Here is a 20,134-nt window from a genome sequence, read left to right on the forward strand (position 1 = left end):
ACTCCTGTAAAAGGAGATTGCTCTTGGAACTACTAAGTTAATTAATAAGATGGTATATTACTGATTGTATAAATCATTAAAGAATTATCACTATTTCATTTTTCTCACCTCTCCTTCACTCAGGTTACTGCGGTGCAGACATAAAGTCTGTGTGTGCTGAGGCAGCTATATGTGCTTTACGACGTCGTTATCCGCAGATTTATACGACGAGTGACAAGTTGCAGCTTGACATTTCTTCTATTACTATTACCGCTAAAGACTTTGTGACAGCCATGCAGAAGATTGTCCCAGCATCTCAAAGAGCTGTAGTTTCACCCGGCCTGGCGTTATCTCCCATTATCAAACCTCTGCTTCAGAACACACTGGACCTCATTCTAGGAGCATTACAAAGGGTTTTTCCACATGCAGAGCTAGGCATGAAGCTGGCACAGTCTGGTATGGATTTATCTCAATTCTATTTATATACATTGTTGCTAAGTAATGTGTGGTTAAACTTAAGCACCCATTAATGAAGCACCTATTGTTGTACTTGCAAGACTAACTTGTCTGGCATTTTATCCCCTAAACAAGTTACCATAAGCCATTCTTTTAAGTCCTTCCTAATACAGGTTAGGAAGACTAATTGCTGCTCATAGTGAACCACACAAGTTCAGCTATGATAGAGTCCTGCAACCCAATGTTTATCCTCCTATTTCATGTTAAAGAACATTGCAACTGGTATTGTTATCCCCTGTATTGGAGTATCTTTCATAGATTCACATGCTCGACTCATTCTCAGTTGTCGAAGTGGGAGTCCCACGGTACCATAATCAAGCAGTATGATAAAAGTATCATAGGCTATAATGGCTCTAGGCTGTTGGTTTAATAGCCTTTGGTAGGAAGCTGGCTCTATATATACTATACCAAAGTGAGGTGTAGCGTGCAGAGTCCAGTAGAACCCCAAAGGTAGGCAGAGATAGTTAGATAGCACCTCACTCTCTATTTCCGGTAGTATGGTCGAGCAGTAAGGCAGTATCAGAGGACTGTGTTAAGGATTTGTTGTACACACTCAGTCAGCAAATTAATTCACACACTCCAAGACTGAACTTCAGGCCAATTGTTTTTGTATACAAATATTTTAAGTTATTTTATTTTATAGAACCAAGCAAGCCTGGCACAGGTAAGCAATACATACTTTACAGTAGTAATGCAGTTTGTGAACAGTTTGAATTGTAATTGCATATGCACTTTGTTTTGACTTGCAGTATGTTTGCAGAGAAATGCAATACTTTGTAAATACAGTACATAGACTTGAATGGGCTTTCCAGTAAAATGCCAGGTAAGTTACTTTTTAGATTACTTTTCTTACACAGAGTAGTATAACTAGATATTACTCTGGGACATTTACTGTAAACAGGTATGTAAAAACGTTTTGTTAAACAGTACAATTTTAAAGAATTTCTTTAGGTTTTCATACTCCACACTTAGAAACGTTTCCAAGAAAAACAGTCAGTGTTATCCTATGGAGTAAAATAGTGTTATTGTTTTTAAGGTAAGTATGTGGTAGTGAGAGTTGAGGTTCTGGGGGTACACTTGAGGTTCCCCCAGGGTTAAGGATGCACTCTTGTTACACCCTCAGTGGCACTGGGGCGGCCGGGTGCAGAGTGCTGAGGCCCAATGTTATCCAACGGGGGATAGGTGGCCGCCGGTTGCTGGCTGCTGACGAGCAGGCCACTTGGTTGTGGGAGCAAAGCTCCTGGACTTTAGCTCGGGCAAATGGGGAAACAAAGTAGCACCAAAGATGCACCCTCCTCTGCACTAGGACGGCCGGGTCCAGGGTGCTGTTTTGACGTCGAGTGCCCTGTTTGCAATGGGAAGCCTCCAGTTTGCAGAGGCACTGCAGGCTTTAACGAAGGTTTTCTGGGTCCGACCACCACTTCGAGAGTTAAGTTTGGAAGTTGGGGGTTAGTTAGGCACAGTCTGTTTGGCCACCCAAGGTCGTGGGGCGACTGGTGCAGGGGTGCCTCTTGGAGACGGGTCGTCTTACCAGCTCCTGGTTGCGGTTGGGGGGCCCTTCCGGATTTAGGCTGTAGACGACGGCTTGAGGCAGGTAAGGGGTCGCCGGATCCCGGGTCAGGATGGTTTGGAGGACCTCCTCGTGGTGTTCGCCCACTCCAGCTCGGGCCGTGGATGGCGGGTGCAGATTTGCGGTGTCCGGCTGGAGCCAGAGGTTGCAGATGAACAAATCCAGTGTCTACCGGAGAAAGTCTTTGTGGTTGAAGGCAGGCAGGTCCTCTGGGGTTTTCGAGGTTGCTGGCTGCAGGGCACACCAGGATTTCGCAGGAGCAGGTTTGAGGTGGAGACAGGCCGGTAGGGCTGGGGCCAAGTCAGTGGGCATCTTCCTCTTGTTAGCTGCTGCACGGCTGTTCTGTCCTTCTTTTCTTGTTGCAGGTTCTTGTCTGAGGAAGCAAGGTTCAGGGGTGCCCCTAAATACTAAATTTAGGGGTGTTACAGGTAGGTAAAAGTTAAGGACCAATGGGTCCCTTACCTGGGGTGGGTACACTCTTTATTATTCCACCCTCCAGTGGGAGGGGGCATGAGCCTGTCCCTGGCCTGCTGAGTCCCCCCCACCCATCTGCAAGATGGTGGAGACTGAGTTATGCTTCACCTTGCCTCCCCCACCTGAGTGGTGGAGTTGGTAGAGGAGGGCACACTTCTCTACCTCACTTGTATTTCCTGCTGGTTCTCCTGCCTACAGTGGGGGTCAGAACCAGTGTGGACCAGTTGCTGCTTTCAGCAAGTGGCCTGGGGAAGCTCACAAATCGCCAAGCCTTTGAAGCTTCCCCTTCATGAACCCTGCCCATCCTGTGGAAAGAGGCTTGGCACCTCTTTCCAGGATGTGCATTGTTTCAGGCCCCAGAGAGCAGCAGGCTCTCGACCCATGCGTCCAGAAATATGTCTGGTGGTGGCAGCTGAAAGCAGGCACTCAGCCTGGACACTAGTGGTAGTTTAGTTCTCAGGGGGCCCTCTGTGTGCATTTTTCATTCAATCCCACACAGGGGATTGGGTTTAATGTGCTGAGCAGTTTGATACCAAACTTCTCAGTTTTCAGTTTAGCCATTATGGTGCTGTGGAGTTTGTAATGGCAAACTCCCAGCACCATATACTCTTAATGGCAGCACTGCACTTACAATGTCTAAGAATGGATTTAGACTCTATAGGGGGACAGGGCTCATGCACCTGTACCCTCACCACTGGTATAGTGCACCCAGTTAGAGGGGTGACTGACCTATGCCGGGGCAGTGGGTTGTAGGCATGGTACACAAGGATGTGTGCCATATCGACTCTTCACTTGGTTCTGCACCAAAACACGCAGCCTGCAAAGGCAGTGTGTGGTGTGAAGGTACAGGACCTCTATGGGTGGCGCAATAAGTGCTGCAGCCCTTAGAGGCCTTCTCTGGTCACAGTGCCCTGGGTACCTGTGGTACCATTTACCAGGGGCTAACCTGTGGCTAGAGATGCCAATGGGGTTTATGCTTCAATGCAGTTTTAGAGAAAGAACATAGGCCCCTGGGTACCTGCTTAGCAGGAGCCCAGGGCACACTCGGAGCACATGAGCAGTTCAGCAAAAAGTGGGGGCAACCTTTCAGTAAGATGTCACTTTCTGATGGATACATCTGCCAGTGGATTCCTCACCTTGTGAATATCCCCCTGCGTCTGCAACATTAGTAAATTCTTTTGTAGCTTCGCGCCAACGTGGACGACGTCATAGAAGCATGGCATCGCACGCGGCTCCTCTGACGTCACAGACTCCATAATAGGCCCACGTCGGCGTGATGACATCAGTTCCCTTTTTTCTGTTTCGTCGGCGCTAACGGTTTTCGAGGGATCCTCTGTAGCATTGATAGTAACTTTGTTACTATTGTGGTTTTCTGTGTCTTTTCCAGTGTTTTTGACTCCTGTCGTGATGTCGTCTAAGACTGGTTTCAAGCCGAGCGGTGAATGCGGGAAGATGTCAATCACAGACCCGCATGATGACTGTATATGGTGCCTGAGTTCGGATCACGACGTCCAGGGTTGACATTCCTGTAGGAAGATGAATCCAAAAGCTCTTCGTGAACGTGAGGCGAAGCTCCGGGTTGCCCAATTAAAAGGTGTAAAGTGACCAAGAAGAGTTCGAGTTCGAGGTCGCGTTCGAGGCAGTCGAGGTCGACTTTGAAATAGTCATTGGGGCATGCTTCCAGATCTACGAAAAAAACATAAGAGGAAGCATGGATCAAGGCACCATTCAGGAAAGGAGTCCGATTCGAGAGCGAAGTCGCCTGGTAGACTGCATTGAAAGGATGTGGTATCTCCTTCTCCGGTACCGGATCCGGAAGGTGAGGCCTTGCCCTTGGAGTCGCCGGAGCATTCACCGGCTCAGGTGTCTAATCCCTCTCAGGCTCAGTCTCCGATGACTCCGGCTCACAAACCCGAGGAACAAGAGGAGTCTATTCCGGTGCAGCCTCCTCGAGAGCAGCCGGTGGGTTCGTATCCTCCTTTTCCGGGTCCAGGACTTAGATTAGTTCTTAAATGCCATGTATGGTGTTTATGCGAGAGCCATGTACTGCTCTGGAGCACCGGCTGGTCCCATGGGTCCGTTGGTATACAATTTGGGAGTTCCCCAAGCTTGTGCAGTGCCGTTTATGCCGGCGCCGACACCTCCTTGGCATCTCTCTGTGCCGCCGAAGTCATCGACTCAGTTTCCTGTGTCACCGGCTCCGGATCGACCTCAAGAGCTTTGGCATGGTCTTCCGACTCAGAGTTCGACGCTGGCTCCGGCTCCGTGTTTGACGCCGGCTCCTTTGGAGTCGATTCCGGATCCGACGACGTCCCTCTGGAAGGAGAGGTCGAGGCATGAAGCCCAGCGCCTCTTGGAGGAGCAGAGATATAGGGAAGCTGAGGTTGAAGGTGAGCTTCAAGAATCGGAGGATTATTTTGATGATTTAAGGGAGGCAAGATGACTGGAACTGTCCCCCGATTGGTATTTAGCCTCTGTGTCGGATGTCCCTTTTAAGATGTGGCTCCCTACCATGTGGTTATCAAGAAGGCAGCGGATCTGCTGAATTTGACTCTGCCCACTGCGGAGTATAAATCAAACATTTTGACTGAAGTCCTCCATTCTCCCTTATCTGTGGTGGAACCTATGCTTCCTTTTACTGATGCTTTAACGGATCCTATCCTGGAGGTGTGGAGTAGGCCTCTTACTACTCCTGCGGTTTCTAAGGCTGTTGCAAGGCGTTATAGAGTGGCTCCTGGGGACCCAGACTTTTTGTCCTCTCATCCTTTCCCTGAGAGTTTAATGGTACAGGCAGCCTGCTCTAAAAGATCTACAGGTGTTTTTCCCCAGGTTCCTGGTGATTAAAAAAAGCAGGACCAATCTGCGAAGAAAGTTTTCATCAGCAAGTATGGCCCTCAAATCTACGAATGCCACTTGCCTCCTGGGTCGTTATATCCATGCCTTGATGGATACTGTAAAGCAATTGACCCCTAAAGTTCCTGAAGAGGACTATTTTTTTTTTTAAATGAGGTCCTTGCTGACACTCAGGCTGCTGCTCGGCAGGTCATACAGAGCGGAATGGACACAGCGGATTCAGTGGCTAGGGTCATGGGGTCTTCGATTGCCACCAGAAGAGCTTCCTGGTTGAAGACTTCCGAGTGCTCTGCAGATGTTCAGGCTGCTTTAATGGATTGGCCCTTTGATGGCTCAGGCCTTTTTGGTAAAAAGGCTGATGCTGCTTTGGAGAGGTTCAAAGACAGCAGGACAAGAGCCAGGTCTTGGGTTTGCAAACTAGAGGATCTGTGAGCAAATGGTATAGGGGCTTTGAAAGATCTTATTTTCGTCCCTACAAGCAGTCACAACAGCAGCCACAACAAAATCTGTTGTATAAATCCTACAGGGGCAGACAAAGAGCTCGTCCACTGGGACGTCCGGCATCCTCCTCTTCCTCTTTCTCTACCCACTCCCCTCCTACAACAGCAAAGCAGCCCTAGATCCGCCATTCCGGATCATGCGGGTCCTCTGGGGGGCCGGCTTACCTATTTTCTACGGGATTGGGTATGTTACATCAGACCTTTGGGTTCTCAATCTCTTAGAGAATGGGTATGCTCTTACCTTTCGGGAATTTCCCCCACATTACCCTCCTTGCCAAGGGTTTTGCACGGAGGACCACCTGCTGCTCCTGCAATGTTAAGAAAAGGTGCGATAGAGGTGGTTCCGGAGCAGGAAAGGGGTCAGGGATGCTACTCCCGGTATTTCCTGATCCCCAAGAAGGATGGCAGACTTCGTCCAATCCTGGATCTCAGGATCTTGAACCTTTACCTGAAGCAGGAGAAGTTCAAGATGCTCATCCTTGCACAGGTTCTTCAAGCGCTGTTGGAAGAAGACTGAATGGTGTCGATCGACTTACAGGATGCTTATTTCCATGTCCCCATTCTGAAGTCGCACAGGAAGTATCTCCGTTACACGGTGGGTTCGCAACATTACCAGTTTGCGGTCCTTCCGTGTGGTGTTACTACTGCGCCTCGAGTCTTCACCAAGGTGATGGCTGTGGTGGCGACACATCTCAAAGTCTGGGATACTGGTATTCCCTTATTTGGACGATTGGCTGATCAAAGCGGAATCTCCAGAGAAGTTGCTCCATCATCTGCAGGTTACAATTCTGTTGTAAAGGTTGGGTTTTTCGATAAATTTATCCAAATATCACCTGGTGCCCTCCCAGCGCAACCTGTTCATAGGTGCGGTACTGGATACAACTGTATGTCGGGCATTTCCTCCTCCACAACGAATTCGTGACATACAGGAAATGATTCCTTTATTTCACAATGGAGCGGTCGTTCCAGCCCTGAAGGTCCTTTTGTCTGCTCTGTCTGATGGCTTCTTGCATTCTGTTGGTCAACCATGCACGCTGGCATATGAGGGCGCTCCAGTGGTGCCTCCGCAGGCAGTGGTATCAACACAACGGAGATCTCAGGGAGTCAGTGAGGAGCTCCATAGCATCTGTCTTGGTGGAAGGCAATCTGTCTCAAGGAAAGCCTTTTCAGCTACCTCCCTTGGTGGCCACAGTGATAACGGATGCATCCACTTTAGGGTGGGGTGCTCATCTGGGGGATCTGGAGATCAAGGGTCTTTGGTCTCCAGAGGAAAGGTTGCTTCACATCAACCTTCTAGAGTTACGGGCAATACATTTGGTACTCAAGGCCTTCCTTCCTTCCCTTCACTGTCAGTCGGTGCAATTCCTGACGGACAACACGACCGCGATGTGGTATGTAAACAAGCAGGGAGGAGTAGGGTCGCATTGCCTCTGCAAAAAGGCTCTGCTTCTATGGTCCTGGGTTCAGGATCATCAGATTTGTCTGATGGCAAATCATCTGGCCGGGGTTCTGAACGGGCGTGCAGACTCAGTTGGCAGTTCTCAGCCGACTACGAGTGGAGGCTTCACCCGGAGGTGGTTCGTCAAGTCTTTCGGATGCGGGGGACTCCTCTGGTGGACCTGTTTGCTACTCACGAGAATGCTCACTGCCCGTCATTCTGCAGTCTCCAGTTTCTGATGCAAAGAGCTCTGGGAGATGCGTTTCAGTTGAGTTGGGACTCTCAACTCCTTTACGCGTTTCCTCCCATACCCCTGATTCCTCGGGTTCTGAGGAAGATTCGCCAAGACCAGGCCCAAGTTATATTGATCGCCCGGATTGGCCAAGAAGGGTGTGGTACACAGATCTTCTCCACCTCTCCTTGTGCATGCTGCTCCGTCTCCCTCTAAGGGAAGATCTCCTCTCTCAGATGGAGGGGCAGGTCCTACACCTCCCACCTCCAGACCTTACACCTTCATGCCTTGAGATTGAACGGGGCAACCTGAATTCCTTTTCTCTTACATGATATGGTGCAAGTCATTTTATCGGCCAGGCGTGATTCCAGCAAATCTATTTATTCTTATAGATGGACTGTTTGTTTCTTGGTGTGGGGAGAAGTCCATTGACCCTTTGAAGACTAAATTGTCTGATATTCTTCAATTTGCACTCTTTGGCGCAGCAGGGTTTTGCTGTGGCTACGGTTAAGGGTTATCTTTCGACTTTGTCGGCTGTTCTCTCTGCCGGATCAGCCATCCTTATTTAAATTTCCTGTGGTCTTGAGTTTTTTAAAGGGTCTCCCGAATAAATATCCTTCTACTCCCTTTATTGTGCCTCAATGGGACTTGAACCTTGTGCTTACTTTTTTAATGGGTTCGCCTTTTGAGCCTTTGCATAAGTGACCCTTGAGACTGTTGTCTTTTAAAACGGTCTTCCTGATTGCGATTACCTCGGCAAGGAGGGTAAGTGAGCTTCAAGCTCTTGGTTCGAAGCCCCTTTCTTGACCATTCATGCGGAACGAATGGTACTCGGGACCAGGGCTGCTTGTCTGCCTAAGGTGGTAACTCCTTTCCATCTGGGACAGTCCATTACCCTACCTACCTTTTATCCTCCCCCTCATCCTTCCAAGGAGGAGGAGAGACTTCATCGCCTGGACCCTAAGAGGGCGGTGAGCTTCTACCTGGACCAGAGTTCAGAGTGGATAAGCAATTTGTGGGCTTCGTTGGTGCCAGAAGAGGCAAGGCGGTGCACAAGCGCACGCTGTCAAGATGGATTGTCTTGTGCATCAAGATATGCTACTATCTGGCGGGTAAGGAACCTCCTGAAGGTTTAAGAGCACATTCTACTAGAGCAAGGTCTGCTACATCTGCTCTGTCTAGGGGTGTGCCTGTAGAGGACATTTGTAGAGCGGCGACTTGGGCTTCCCTCCACACGTTCGCGAAGCATTACTGCTTGGATTCCGAAATGAGGAGGGACGGCCACTTTGCGCATTCTGTCCTCCAGGATTTTCTGGTATAGGGGAGTGGACACCCACCTCCGGGAGTGGGGACTGCTGTGGGGCTCTATTCACAAGGTGAAGAATCCTCTGGCAGATGTATCCATCAGAAGAACAAGTTACTTACCTTCGGTAACGCTTTTTCTGGTGGATACAGTATCTGCCTGTGGATTCCTCACTGACCCACCCTCCTCCTCGTTGTCCACTCTTCTATACCTGATTTTCTGTAATGTTAATATTTTATTGTCAAAGGAAATGTGTTATAATTGCTTTTCCTGCATGGACTACACACTGTGTGTTGTTTTGATTATTTGGTACTATGTACTTGGTGTGTATATTTGCTATTGTTCCATCCGTGTGCCTCGAAGGCACGGAAAAAAGGGCGGAACTGATGTCATCATGCCGATGTGGGCCTATTATGGAGTCAGTGACGTCAGCGATGACGTGCTTCTATGACGTGCTTCTATGACGTCGTCCACGTCGACACGAAGCTACAAAAGAATTTCCGAATGTTGCTGACGCAGGGGGATATTCACAAGGTGAGGAATCCACAGGCAGATACTGTATCCACCAGAAAAAGCGTTACTGAAGGTAAGTAACTTGTCCTTTTCACACCTGTCTTTTTTTTAAAAAAGGCCTAAAATTTAAACTATAACCAGTCTGCTGTTAGCACCCTTTAGAACACTCACAAGAGCAGCTGAGTCACTCAGATTTTTACCGCGTGTCGTGTGTAAAGGGAGTCTCCCTCAGCTCTGCTCAGTTTTTTTCTTCTCAAACAGCTTTTTAACCTTAAATATACTATGTCGAACAAGAAAGACCTTTTCTGTCCCTGCAAGACATTTAGGAGGAAAAGGGTTCATGTGGATGACCCGCATAGAGACTGTATCTACGGTCTCCATCCTCAACATGAGATATAACAGTCCAAAACCTGTCGCACTTTTTCATCTAAGACGTTAAGGGATAGAGGGCAGTCTACTCTTGTGGCTTCAGAAAACGAAGTCCCAGAAAACCTCTTCAGACTAAGACCGTGATGCATCTTCCAGGTCTCACAAAAGAGCCAGATCCCAGGAGGGTACGTCTGAGAAATTGAAGATCTCCCAACAGGCTAAAGACTCTCTGAAAAAAAAGGAGAAACACAGAAAAGTCTCCTCAGAGCCAACCTTATTTTTGCAATCGACTCCTGTCAAGGAGAAAAAAAGTTCTTCTGCCTCATCGTCAGATCTAGTCAAGCATAGATCCTCTCAGAAGTCCCTGTGAATGGCATCCTAATCCACGTTGATGCCACGGTTGTTGACAACTACCAGCCTCTTGTACTCGACAGTCGACTGGACCAACTATGTTGACAGTAGCCATTGGTGCTCCCATCTCGTTTATGAGAATTCTCCCATCCTCTAACATCTCTGCCACGCTAACGTAAGCTACGAGACCACTGACTGCAAAACTTTCAGCGACTGAGCCATTGACCTGGTCAATGATCCAGTCGACGTCTGACCAGTCTATGGTGGTCCCTTCGCTGACGGTCCTTTCCACGTTTACTTCTAAAGAAGATTACTCCATCCCTCTGACTATCTTTGACACCTCCATCTATGACTGTGCGCGTTACCCACCTTCTTATGAAAACAGAACTCCTTCTCCTGAGTTTGATAAATCGTTGGCGGTGTTAGAATCCCTTAAGGGACGTTTACATCAATGGGAAGGATTACAATATTGCACGGGTTACCAAATTTACAACTAAGTATGTGTCGGACCCAAGAGTATCATGAAAACATTGTATACACAATTTGTTTTTTTAAAAGTTTCATTCATTTATTTCAAAAGTTTAAAAATAATAACACATTTTTACATAAAAACATATACACATTTGTTTTTGCTGGTATTCAGCTATTTATAAAAAACCTTCAATATTTAAAAAAAATTAGTTTTGGCATTATTACGCAAATCTACATGAACATCATATTTATTAATCCATAAGCTGTCTTCGGAACAAACCCACCATCCACTAAGGGTAATTACATTTATCCTGATACTGCTTGCTACTCTGATTCAAGCATGTAAATCTATGAAGGATACCCCAATACTGGATTTGAAAATAAGTTACTTGCCTGTAACTGCTGTTATTCATTATTGGTATCTTTGATAGATTCACGTGCGACCCACCCTCCTACACGGAGAGGCTCCTCTTAGGGTTGGGATATTACTTACACTTGTGCTGGAAAATCTGAGCGGTTTCACCTCTCTTGGGAGCGTTCTAAAGGGTGCTAATAGCTGAGTGGTTATAGTTTAAACTTTGGTCCTTTTATAAAAAGGACATAGATGGGCTATTAAACTGATGGCCTAGGGCCATTATAGCCTATGCAGGGGTGTGGAATTTAATAAAACATCTACTTGGCCATGTGGCAGGTTACTTCATAAATCTACTTGTCCTGTTACAAAATCCACTATCCCTTTGCTGCCATGTACTGTGGCGATACATTATGGTAGTAATCTCATTATATAAGAACACTGATATAGCCTCTCTGATTATGCCAGGGCTCATACCATAGTAGTGTTTGAATACTTGCAATCCCCTTATGTTGCCACCTTTCTGCAGATCTACTTACTAGGGCTAAAATTAAGTGGTAAGCAATAGTTCCAGGGTTAGAATGCCCTTTTGAGTCTGTCCAAACCTACTAGCATGTTTTAAGGGTTTTCAGCAACTCTTTTCTAACCTATTACCATACTGAGAAATGTTGGCAATTTACTCCTGACAAACGCAGACGTAAACCTTCTTCCAGAGTTGGGGAAAAAAGTGGTCGGAGGGAAAGTAAACATGCAAACACTCTGATTTTTGCATGAGCAAATCTATATATGCAACTTTTGCTCATGCTAAAATGCAGTGCACAAATATTTTCTAGGTGTACTATTGCTTGTCCTACTTCTGTAAATTCTTGGGAATTCACGAAAGCCATATAGCTGCACTTAATTCAAGGGCATGTATAACGGGGGTGCACTTTTGAGACTTTCTTCAATAATTGGGCCCCTAATTTGGTCTGGCGTTGACCGTGACTGTTTGAGTTTATTCAAATACTGTGTCTCACTGTATCGTCTGACTTCACTGTGAGTGACAGCATTCTGCTTTTTCACAAGGAGCATATCTGCATACAAAGTAGTTTTGTTCAGTGCCAGTAACTACTGTGACTGTGTCCTTTTTGAGACCAAAAACGACTTTTGCCAATGTTTGTTATAATGGTGAGTGCCCGGCAGCTCCCACACCAATAATGTTTTACAAAAACCATGCCAAAACAAGTCACGCATTGACAAAACTAAAAAGCTGACCACCAATTTCAGACCTACTGGTTTTGCAAATGCTTGTTTATTTTTGTTTCTCATAAACTTGTTGAAACTGGTTACACTGATTTTCCTTGGTACTCCTTAGCACACGTTTTGTATCAAAGTACATAAATATACATGTGTTTCCACCATACATTAGTCATGCATTCAAAATAATTGTCATTCCTTTTGTTCAGGGTTGTTGAAGTTTTATTTCTGGAGACGTCACAGCCGACACTCCGGTTTCAACACGGATCTACTAATCTATATGCATGCAACCTCCCCATAAGAACCCCTTTGAGGGTTGGAAATATCACCTCAAAAAATAAAGAACGATTTTGTGGAGAATAGCCTCGAAAAAGTCGTGGGTTACATTCCCTAGAACGACGAAACACGTGTCGGCTGTGACGTCTCCAGAAATAAAACTTCAACAACAACCCTGAACAAAAGGAATGACAATTATTTTGAATGCATGACTAATGTATGGTGGAAACACATGTATATTTATGTACTTTGATACAAAACGTGTGCTAAGGAGTACCAAGCATCTTGTGGCCCTTGCCTAACTATAAGAAGAAAAGTGGTTCTCTTCTCCTTGTTGCACCGTATTGAGTTTTATAAAATCAGTTACCTAGAACTAGGAAAAGTGTACATTCCTCTGTGGCGCCAACACCTAGTAAATTACCACTAACCTAGTTGTTCGTAAAAGGTACACTGATTTTCCATTATGAATATTTTTGGGAAATACTAGCATGCATCAACAAGTTACTAAATTATTCTGCAAAGAAATTGTACCAAAATATTTTAGTGGTTTAGCGAAAAAAAAATTCTCCTTTCATTTTATATGAACATTTTATTTTGAAAGCAAAGAATCGTCAATCTTGCTTTCAAGCTTCTGCAGATATTTGCATCAAATCAGAAAGCATTCTGGGAGCATTATAGTAGCCTCATATTGCTGAACTTTGAAAAAGTGTGTACACATTTTAATACTGGAACCACTGCCAGTAATACAGTCAGAGCTTACAACATTAATTAGAGCGCTCACCCTAATAATAAAGGCTTTCAATTAATGCACCATGAATACAAGTTTGAACAGCATTAGCATATGGTCAAAAATATTACCTTAACTGCAGACTGTGCCCTTACCTGGTCCATTATGTGGTACTGCAAACTGGCAGCCAAATGGTGTGCGCTGCAGGGGGTTGGGCCTACTTGTCCCAAGGACAAAATACACATGAAAACTTGTTGCCCTTGACCCCAAACAATGTCCTGGGCTTCGGGCTATAGGAATTACACATCCCTGCCCATGATACTTTTACATACTGCTTTTTTATGATACAGTGGGACTCTCACTGCGGGGAATTCAAGTATGTGAATCTATGAAAGGTACTAATACTGTATAACTGCAAATACAGATAAATAACTTCTTTTCTTACTCTTCCTTTGACATGGCTGCATATGGAACTGAGGAATAGTTCCTGTCCCTAAAACCATAGATGCAAGTTAAGCTATTTATTCTAAAAATTATTGTTATTGAATAGATTAACAGATATTTGAACTGTTGTTCGATTTGTTGGTCAGTGCATATTTGTAAACGCAGTTTAACTGTTAGTTTGCGAACTTTGAGCTGAAAGAGTAGTAGCTAGCTTTTTATAGTGTCAGTGCTCCAGAGCAGCCTTGTTAGACTTCTTTCATTCAACTGCTCTTCATTGCTTGTCCCTCTTTGAAGCATTATTCAGGATGACTCTGCCATACGAATGCAACAAATAAAAGCAAAATGCTTCAGGGGTATAGATTTGAAAAACCTTTTTTAAAGAACGCAAATGACTTTCAGAAGAGATGGAGGCAGATCCCTTAGGTGACAAACTCTTGACTGCCCTAAAGCTGCATATGATAACTGATAAACTCAATTGAGAAATAGTCTACTTGCAAAATGTACTAGTGTCTGTTTTCATGTTCTTCTCTCCAGCAGGTAATTGCAACAAGACTGGTATTTCTAGTAGTTGCTAATGCAAGAGTCCACACTGTTCTAGAATTCCTGCATTCAGATGCTTCTCTTGATTTTGTGTAGAAACCGCTTTAATGTTCTGCATCTCTTTTGTTCCTTCAGTGTCACTCTGAAGCTCTGTGAGAAGTTGGCCTGATGTGCAGTGCTCACTATTCTAGTGATCACTATATATCAGTCCAAACAACCCTTATTGATGATTGGTTGTAAGTCAACCTTATAGACCAGCTATCCTAGTAGCATGGATACGAGCAGTCTAAGGCTAAGACTCTAGAGGGCGTGTTAAGCCAGCTGTTTTACCATCACATTACCCCTTGAACACCCAGTGAAAGGACACCACACAAGTGTTATGAAAATAAACAATGTATTTATTAGAATCACAACAACCCTGTACTCTTTATGAGGACAGGGTGCTAGGCACACAACAAAACTCTTACGAAAATACTTTTAAGTTAGCACGTTACACAAATGCCCGAGGGGCACGAAAAACCATATACACTAAAAGTGGAATGCGAATTACTAGCAGGTAAGTAACAGTTCTAATAGGCTTTGGAATCGCTAGGACTGGACTAGGGAATCGTTAGATTACTACTAGGAGGCCCAGGGGACTCGGGTGCAGAGTGTGCACTCTCACGCGGGATGCGGGACAAAGTATATGGAGGCTAGTAAAGGCAAAGTTAGTGTTCACGGGCGAACCCGACCTGGTAGGAAGAAAATGACAGTGGATCCTGACCCTTGGATAGTGAGGCTATGCTGGGACACCGGAGTGCCGAAGTTACCTAGCCCAGGGGCTGCAGCTGCATAGGTCTGAAAAGACGTCGGGGATCTCGTTGCCGGACCGGGAGCCTGGAAGGAAGAAGTTGCTGGCAGGCGACCAGTGAAGGAAAGTTCGATGGATCCAAGCCTGGATCAAGGAAGAAGAAACCTGAAAGCAGAGGGGACCAAGTTCTTGAATCACTAGCCAGTGATTAAGTGGGCACCAGGATGGCACCGGGCGAAGTCACCGCAGTCAGGTGAGTGGGCGCTGCTGGGCTCTGCAGTCTCTCGGACCAGGAGGCGTTGTCGGCGACCAGGATGGAGGTGCGAGCTGTCCCACGGAGGATGAAGTCGTTGGCGTCGAAGTTACCCAGGATTGGGCAACAAGCCTTGGCTAATTCAAGCCCACGCGGTGGACTCAAAATGGCGTCTTGAGTGGACCAGGAGGGTCCGGGGTGCTCCTCTTCTGGAAGGGAGCAAGGGCCAGTCTGGAGCAACCAGACCAGCAGCAGAAATGTCGTCGGGCGTCGTCAGGAAGGCCACAAGCCAGCGGGCTAGTAGCCAAACAACGCGGTGAGCAGTAAAAAGCAGAAGGGCCCCACGCAGATCGTGGAGATGCTGGGGGGCTGCTCTTCGGTGCTGGAGCTGCTCAGGGTGGGGGCTTCTCGGACCCCAAAGCACTCACCAGGAAATTACTCGGTGGGCTTGCTGTGCAGAAGTCGTGCAGTCTTGGCGATGGCCGGTCCCTCGAGGTCTCGTCGCACCCACGGTTCTCAGCTGGGCTGTAGAGGTGGGTAGAGGTCAGAGGTGCCAGGGAAGCCGGGTCTCGTCGAGCTGGGCAGTCGGATTCCGGAGGAAGGACGTGCAGCGGACCGCAGTGTTCTTAGATGGTGCCTGCGGATGCAGGGTGACTACTCCTTAGCCACAAGGGAGAATCTTGAGGAAGAAATCGTGAAGTCCTTTCGTGGAAAGTGGTATCTTGATTCCAAAGATGATCTGATTTGGAAGGGGGCCAGTCTCTACCTTTATCTGGGAAAAAGGGGCTGGCACGCGACTAGGTCCTGCCCTATGGGTGGGACCAGGAGGGGGGTGGTTACACCCACTTCCTTGGCGGGCTTTTCCCCAGCACAGGGTCTGGAGTGACCCTGGAACTGGTTCCAGCCAGCCTATGCACAGTGAGCACCGGGGTGCCACGTGCAGTCACCTTCCTCTAAAGCCCTGCCTACCTACAATACACAAAACCCTGTCTGGGACGGTGCTGGCACCGCCCCTGGCAGGAAACCCTTTGTCCTTATCTCCTGCTCTGGGAGGACTCCCAGCAGCAGGAGGGCAGACTTGTGTCTCGGTGGCAGCATCCATTTTGTGGATGCTAAGGCTCTGTCTGACTTTTAACCGGGTTATAGGTTACAGGCATGTCGTGTCCCTCTAGAAGGGTGGAATGCTAACCCCGTCGCCAGAATTGGCGAGGGGTTAGTATTCCAATTCGTATGACACCTTACTCGACATGTTTTGATAAAGCGATACCAGAGTTGGCACATAACCGCGAGGATTATAATGCACTTAAGAGTATATGGTATGCGATATCATGGAAACGGCTAAGGGATAGATCCCGAAAGCCGCAGACAGGCTCAGCTCTTGCCAGAGCACCATCTCACACGATTCCAAGCACTCTGCCTTCAGGATTGTTAAGGCCTGCCATAGGAGTGACTGATAGGAGATCTGTGTGTCCATTTTAGGGTTAGATATAGGTATACTATATCTAAAGCAAAGGGTGAGTACACCACCTTGCCCCAGCTGTCGTGCAGCCAGTTGTGTCAGTTTTAGTTAGTCAATCCAGGGGTGGCATAATACATGCTTCAGCCCCTGGGAGACTTCTGGGTACCTCAGCCCTGGGTACAGGGACTTGGAGAGGGCCCAGTGCCAATTCAGTACCTGAGTACAATTTGGATAGAGAGAACAGCTAGGCTGTGGGTCTGATTAGCAGGCCCACAGCCAGGGAAAGTCGTAAACCAGTGCAGCAAAAAGCAAAAATCTGGGTGATCATAGGATTGCAGACCCTACTCTCCTACATGACCCCCCCCCAAACTTTGGGACAATAAACTAACCTTGACCAGGTGAGTCTTCTTGCTCTAAGTGGAAATACCTGGAGAGCCCATCAGCATTGCTGTGATCAGTCCCAGGTCTATGCTCCACTGTAAAATCCATCCCCTGTAGGGAAATGGACCACCTAAGCAGTTTGGGGTTTTCACCCTTCATCTGATTTAGCCACAAGAGGGGCTTATGGTCTGTCTGAATGGTGAAGTGAGTGCCAAACAAGTAGGCCCTCAGCTTCTTCAGGGCCCAGACCACAGCAAAGGCCTCCCTCTCAATGGCTGACCAATTTTTCTCTCTGGGTGTCAACCTTCTACTAATGAAAGCAATAGGCTGATCATTACCATCAAAATTCAGTTGAGACAGAACAGCTCCCACACCCAACTCAGAAGCATCTGTTTGGACAATGAATGGCTTGGAGTAATCTGGACTCTTGAGGATAGGTGCTGTGCACATGGCCTGCTTTAGGTCATTGAATGCTTTCTGACAGCTTGCTGTCCACTGAACTTTCTTTGGCATCTTTTTGCTTGTCAGGTCATTAAGGGGGGTCACTATGGACCCATAATTTCTGACAAACTTCCTATAGTACCCAGTCAGGCCCAAGAAAGCTCGAACCTGAGTCTGGGTGATTGGAGGAGTCCAGTCCTTGATGGCCTGTATCTTATTCTCCAGTGGCTGAACCTGGCCTCCACCTACAAGGTGGCCCAGGTATACAACCTGTGACTGCCCTATCTGGCACTTGGTGGCCTTGATAGTGAGGCCTGCCTTTTGCAGGGCCTCTAACACTTTCCTCAGGTGGACCAGGTGATCCTCCCAGGTGGAGCTAAAGACAGCAATATCGTCAAGATAAGCTGCACAGAAGTCATCCAGCCCAGTGAGGACTTGATTCACCAACCTTTGGAAGGTGGCAGGTGCATTTTTCAGTCCAAAGGGCATTACCACAAATTGATAATGCCCTCCAGGGGTAGAAAATGCTGTCTTAGGTTTGGCTTCCTCAGCTAACCTGATTTGCCAATACCCAGCTGTCAAATCAAATGTGCTTAAGAAGTTGGCAGAAGCCAATCTATCTATAAGCTCATCTGCTCTTGGTATTGGGTGGGCATCAGTCTTAGTGACTGCATTGAGGCCTCTGTAGTCTACGCAAAACCTCATCTCTCTCTTACCACCCTGGGTGTGAGGCTTTGGCACTAGAACTACTGGGCTAGCCCAAGGGCTATCAGAGGGCTCAATGACTCCCAGTTCCAACATTTTCTGCACTTCAGTTTTGATGCAGTCTCTAACATGATCAGGCTGCCTGTAGATTTTACTCTTGACAGGCAGACTGTCTCCAGTGTCAACATCATGGGTACACCAATCAGTTTGGCTGGGTGTCAGAGAGAACATATGTCGAAAGGATTGCAGAACTTGCCTGCAATCCTGTTGCTGATGTTCAGTGAGGCTGCCACAAAAGACAACACCATCAACTGACCCATCATCAGGATTCTGAGTGAGCAGGTCTGGGAGGGGGTCACTCTCTTCCTCCTGTCCCTCATCTGTGGCCATGAGCAAGCTCATGTCCTTCCTGTCAACATATGCCTTGAGCCTGTTAACATGGAGCACTCTGAGAGGGCTCCTGGGAGTTCCAAGGTCCACCAAGTAGGTAACCTCTCCCTTTTGCTCAATGATGGTGTGGGGCCCAGACCATTTGTCTTTCAGAGCTGCTGGGGCCACTGGCTCCAGCACCCACACCTTCTGTCCTGGCTGGTACACAGTCAGTACAGCCTTTTGGTCATGCCAAGCTTTTTGAAGTTCCTGGCTGGCCTCAAGGTTTTTAGATGCCTTTTCCATATACTCAGCCATCCTGGAGCGGAGACCAAGTACATAGTCCACTATGTTGGTTGCAGGCTTTTTGAGAGGTCTCTCCCATCCTTCCTTCACCAAACACAGGGGTCCCCTTACAGGATGCCCATACAGAAGCTCAAAAGGGCTGTAGCCAACCCCCTTCTGTGGGACCTCTCTGTAAGCAAACAAGAGGCAGGGGATCAGGACATCCCATCTTCTCCTAAGAGGTTCAGGTAGTCCATGAATCATCCCTTTCAGGGTCCTGTTGAATCTCTCAACAAGCCCATTGCATTGTGGATGATAGGGTGTGGTGAACTTGTAGTTCACACCACACTCTTTCCACATGGCAGTCAGATATCCTGACATGAAGTTTGTACCTCTGTCAGAAACGACCTCCTTAGGGAAACCCACTCTGGAGAACACTCCAACTAGGGCTCTTGCCACTACAGGGGCTGTAGTGGTCCTAAGGGGAATAGCCTCAGGATACCTGGTGGCATGGTCCACCACCACCAGTATAAACTTGTGTCCTGATGCTGTCTGGGGTTCCATTGGACCAACAATGTCAATCCCCACTCTTTCAAAGGGAACCCCCACCACAGGTAGTGGTATGAGGGGGGCCTTTGTTGTGCCACCTGACTTACCACTGGCTTGGCAAGTGACACATGAGCGACAAAACTCCTTGGTATTCTCATTCATATGGGGCCAGTGAAAGTGTGAGACAAGCCTGTCCCAAGTCTTTGTCTGACCTAAATGACCTGCAAGGGGAATCTCATGGGCCAAGGTGAGAAGGAAACCTCTCAGAGACAAGGGGATGACCAGCCTCCTGGTTGCACCAGGCTTGGGGTCTCTTGACTCAGAGTACAGGAGTCCATCTTCCCAGTATACCCTGTGGGCACCTGTGGCATTCCCTGCAGCCTCAGCAGCAGCCTGCTGTCTGAGGGGTTCAAGGGAAGGGCAGCTCAACTGTTCCTTCCCCAGGTCTGCTCTGGAGGGTCCCCCTGAGCCCAGAAACTCAACTTGATCAAGTTCAAGCTCTTTAGGCTCAGTTTCCCTCAGCTCTTCTAGATCAGCCTCCTCAGAGACTTGATCCTCAACCTGGGGCAAGGGGGAAGGCAAAGCCTTACCCTTACTGCTCTTCTTCTTGGGAGGTGTCTGGTCCATAATTTCAGGATCCAGCACCTGTTCAGTGGGGCATCTTCTGGCCTGTGACCTAGTCACAGCAAGCACATGTGCTGGCAAGCCTAACATCTCCATGTGAGTCCTCTGCTCCACTTCTGACCATTGTGATGACT

General features: G+C 47.4%; 1 protein-coding gene across 2 annotated transcripts in view; it reads left to right on the plus strand.

Moving 5' to 3' along the window:
- Window positions 1–20,134, plus strand: part of ATAD2 (ATPase family AAA domain containing 2) — a 558,187-nt gene that overhangs the window by 197,549 nt on the left and 340,504 nt on the right. For both annotated transcript variants that reach the window (XM_078686807.1, XM_078686808.1), the window contains exon 16: window positions 124–435. In XM_078686807.1, the coding sequence (XP_078542933.1) occupies window positions 124–435 (312 nt within the window). The remainder of the gene's footprint in view (window positions 1–123; window positions 436–20,134) is intronic.

Source organism: Lissotriton helveticus, chromosome 4_1 (genome assembly GCF_964261635.1).
Source record: "Lissotriton helveticus chromosome 4_1, aLisHel1.1, whole genome shotgun sequence".
NCBI lineage: Eukaryota > Metazoa > Chordata > Amphibia > Caudata > Salamandridae > Lissotriton > Lissotriton helveticus.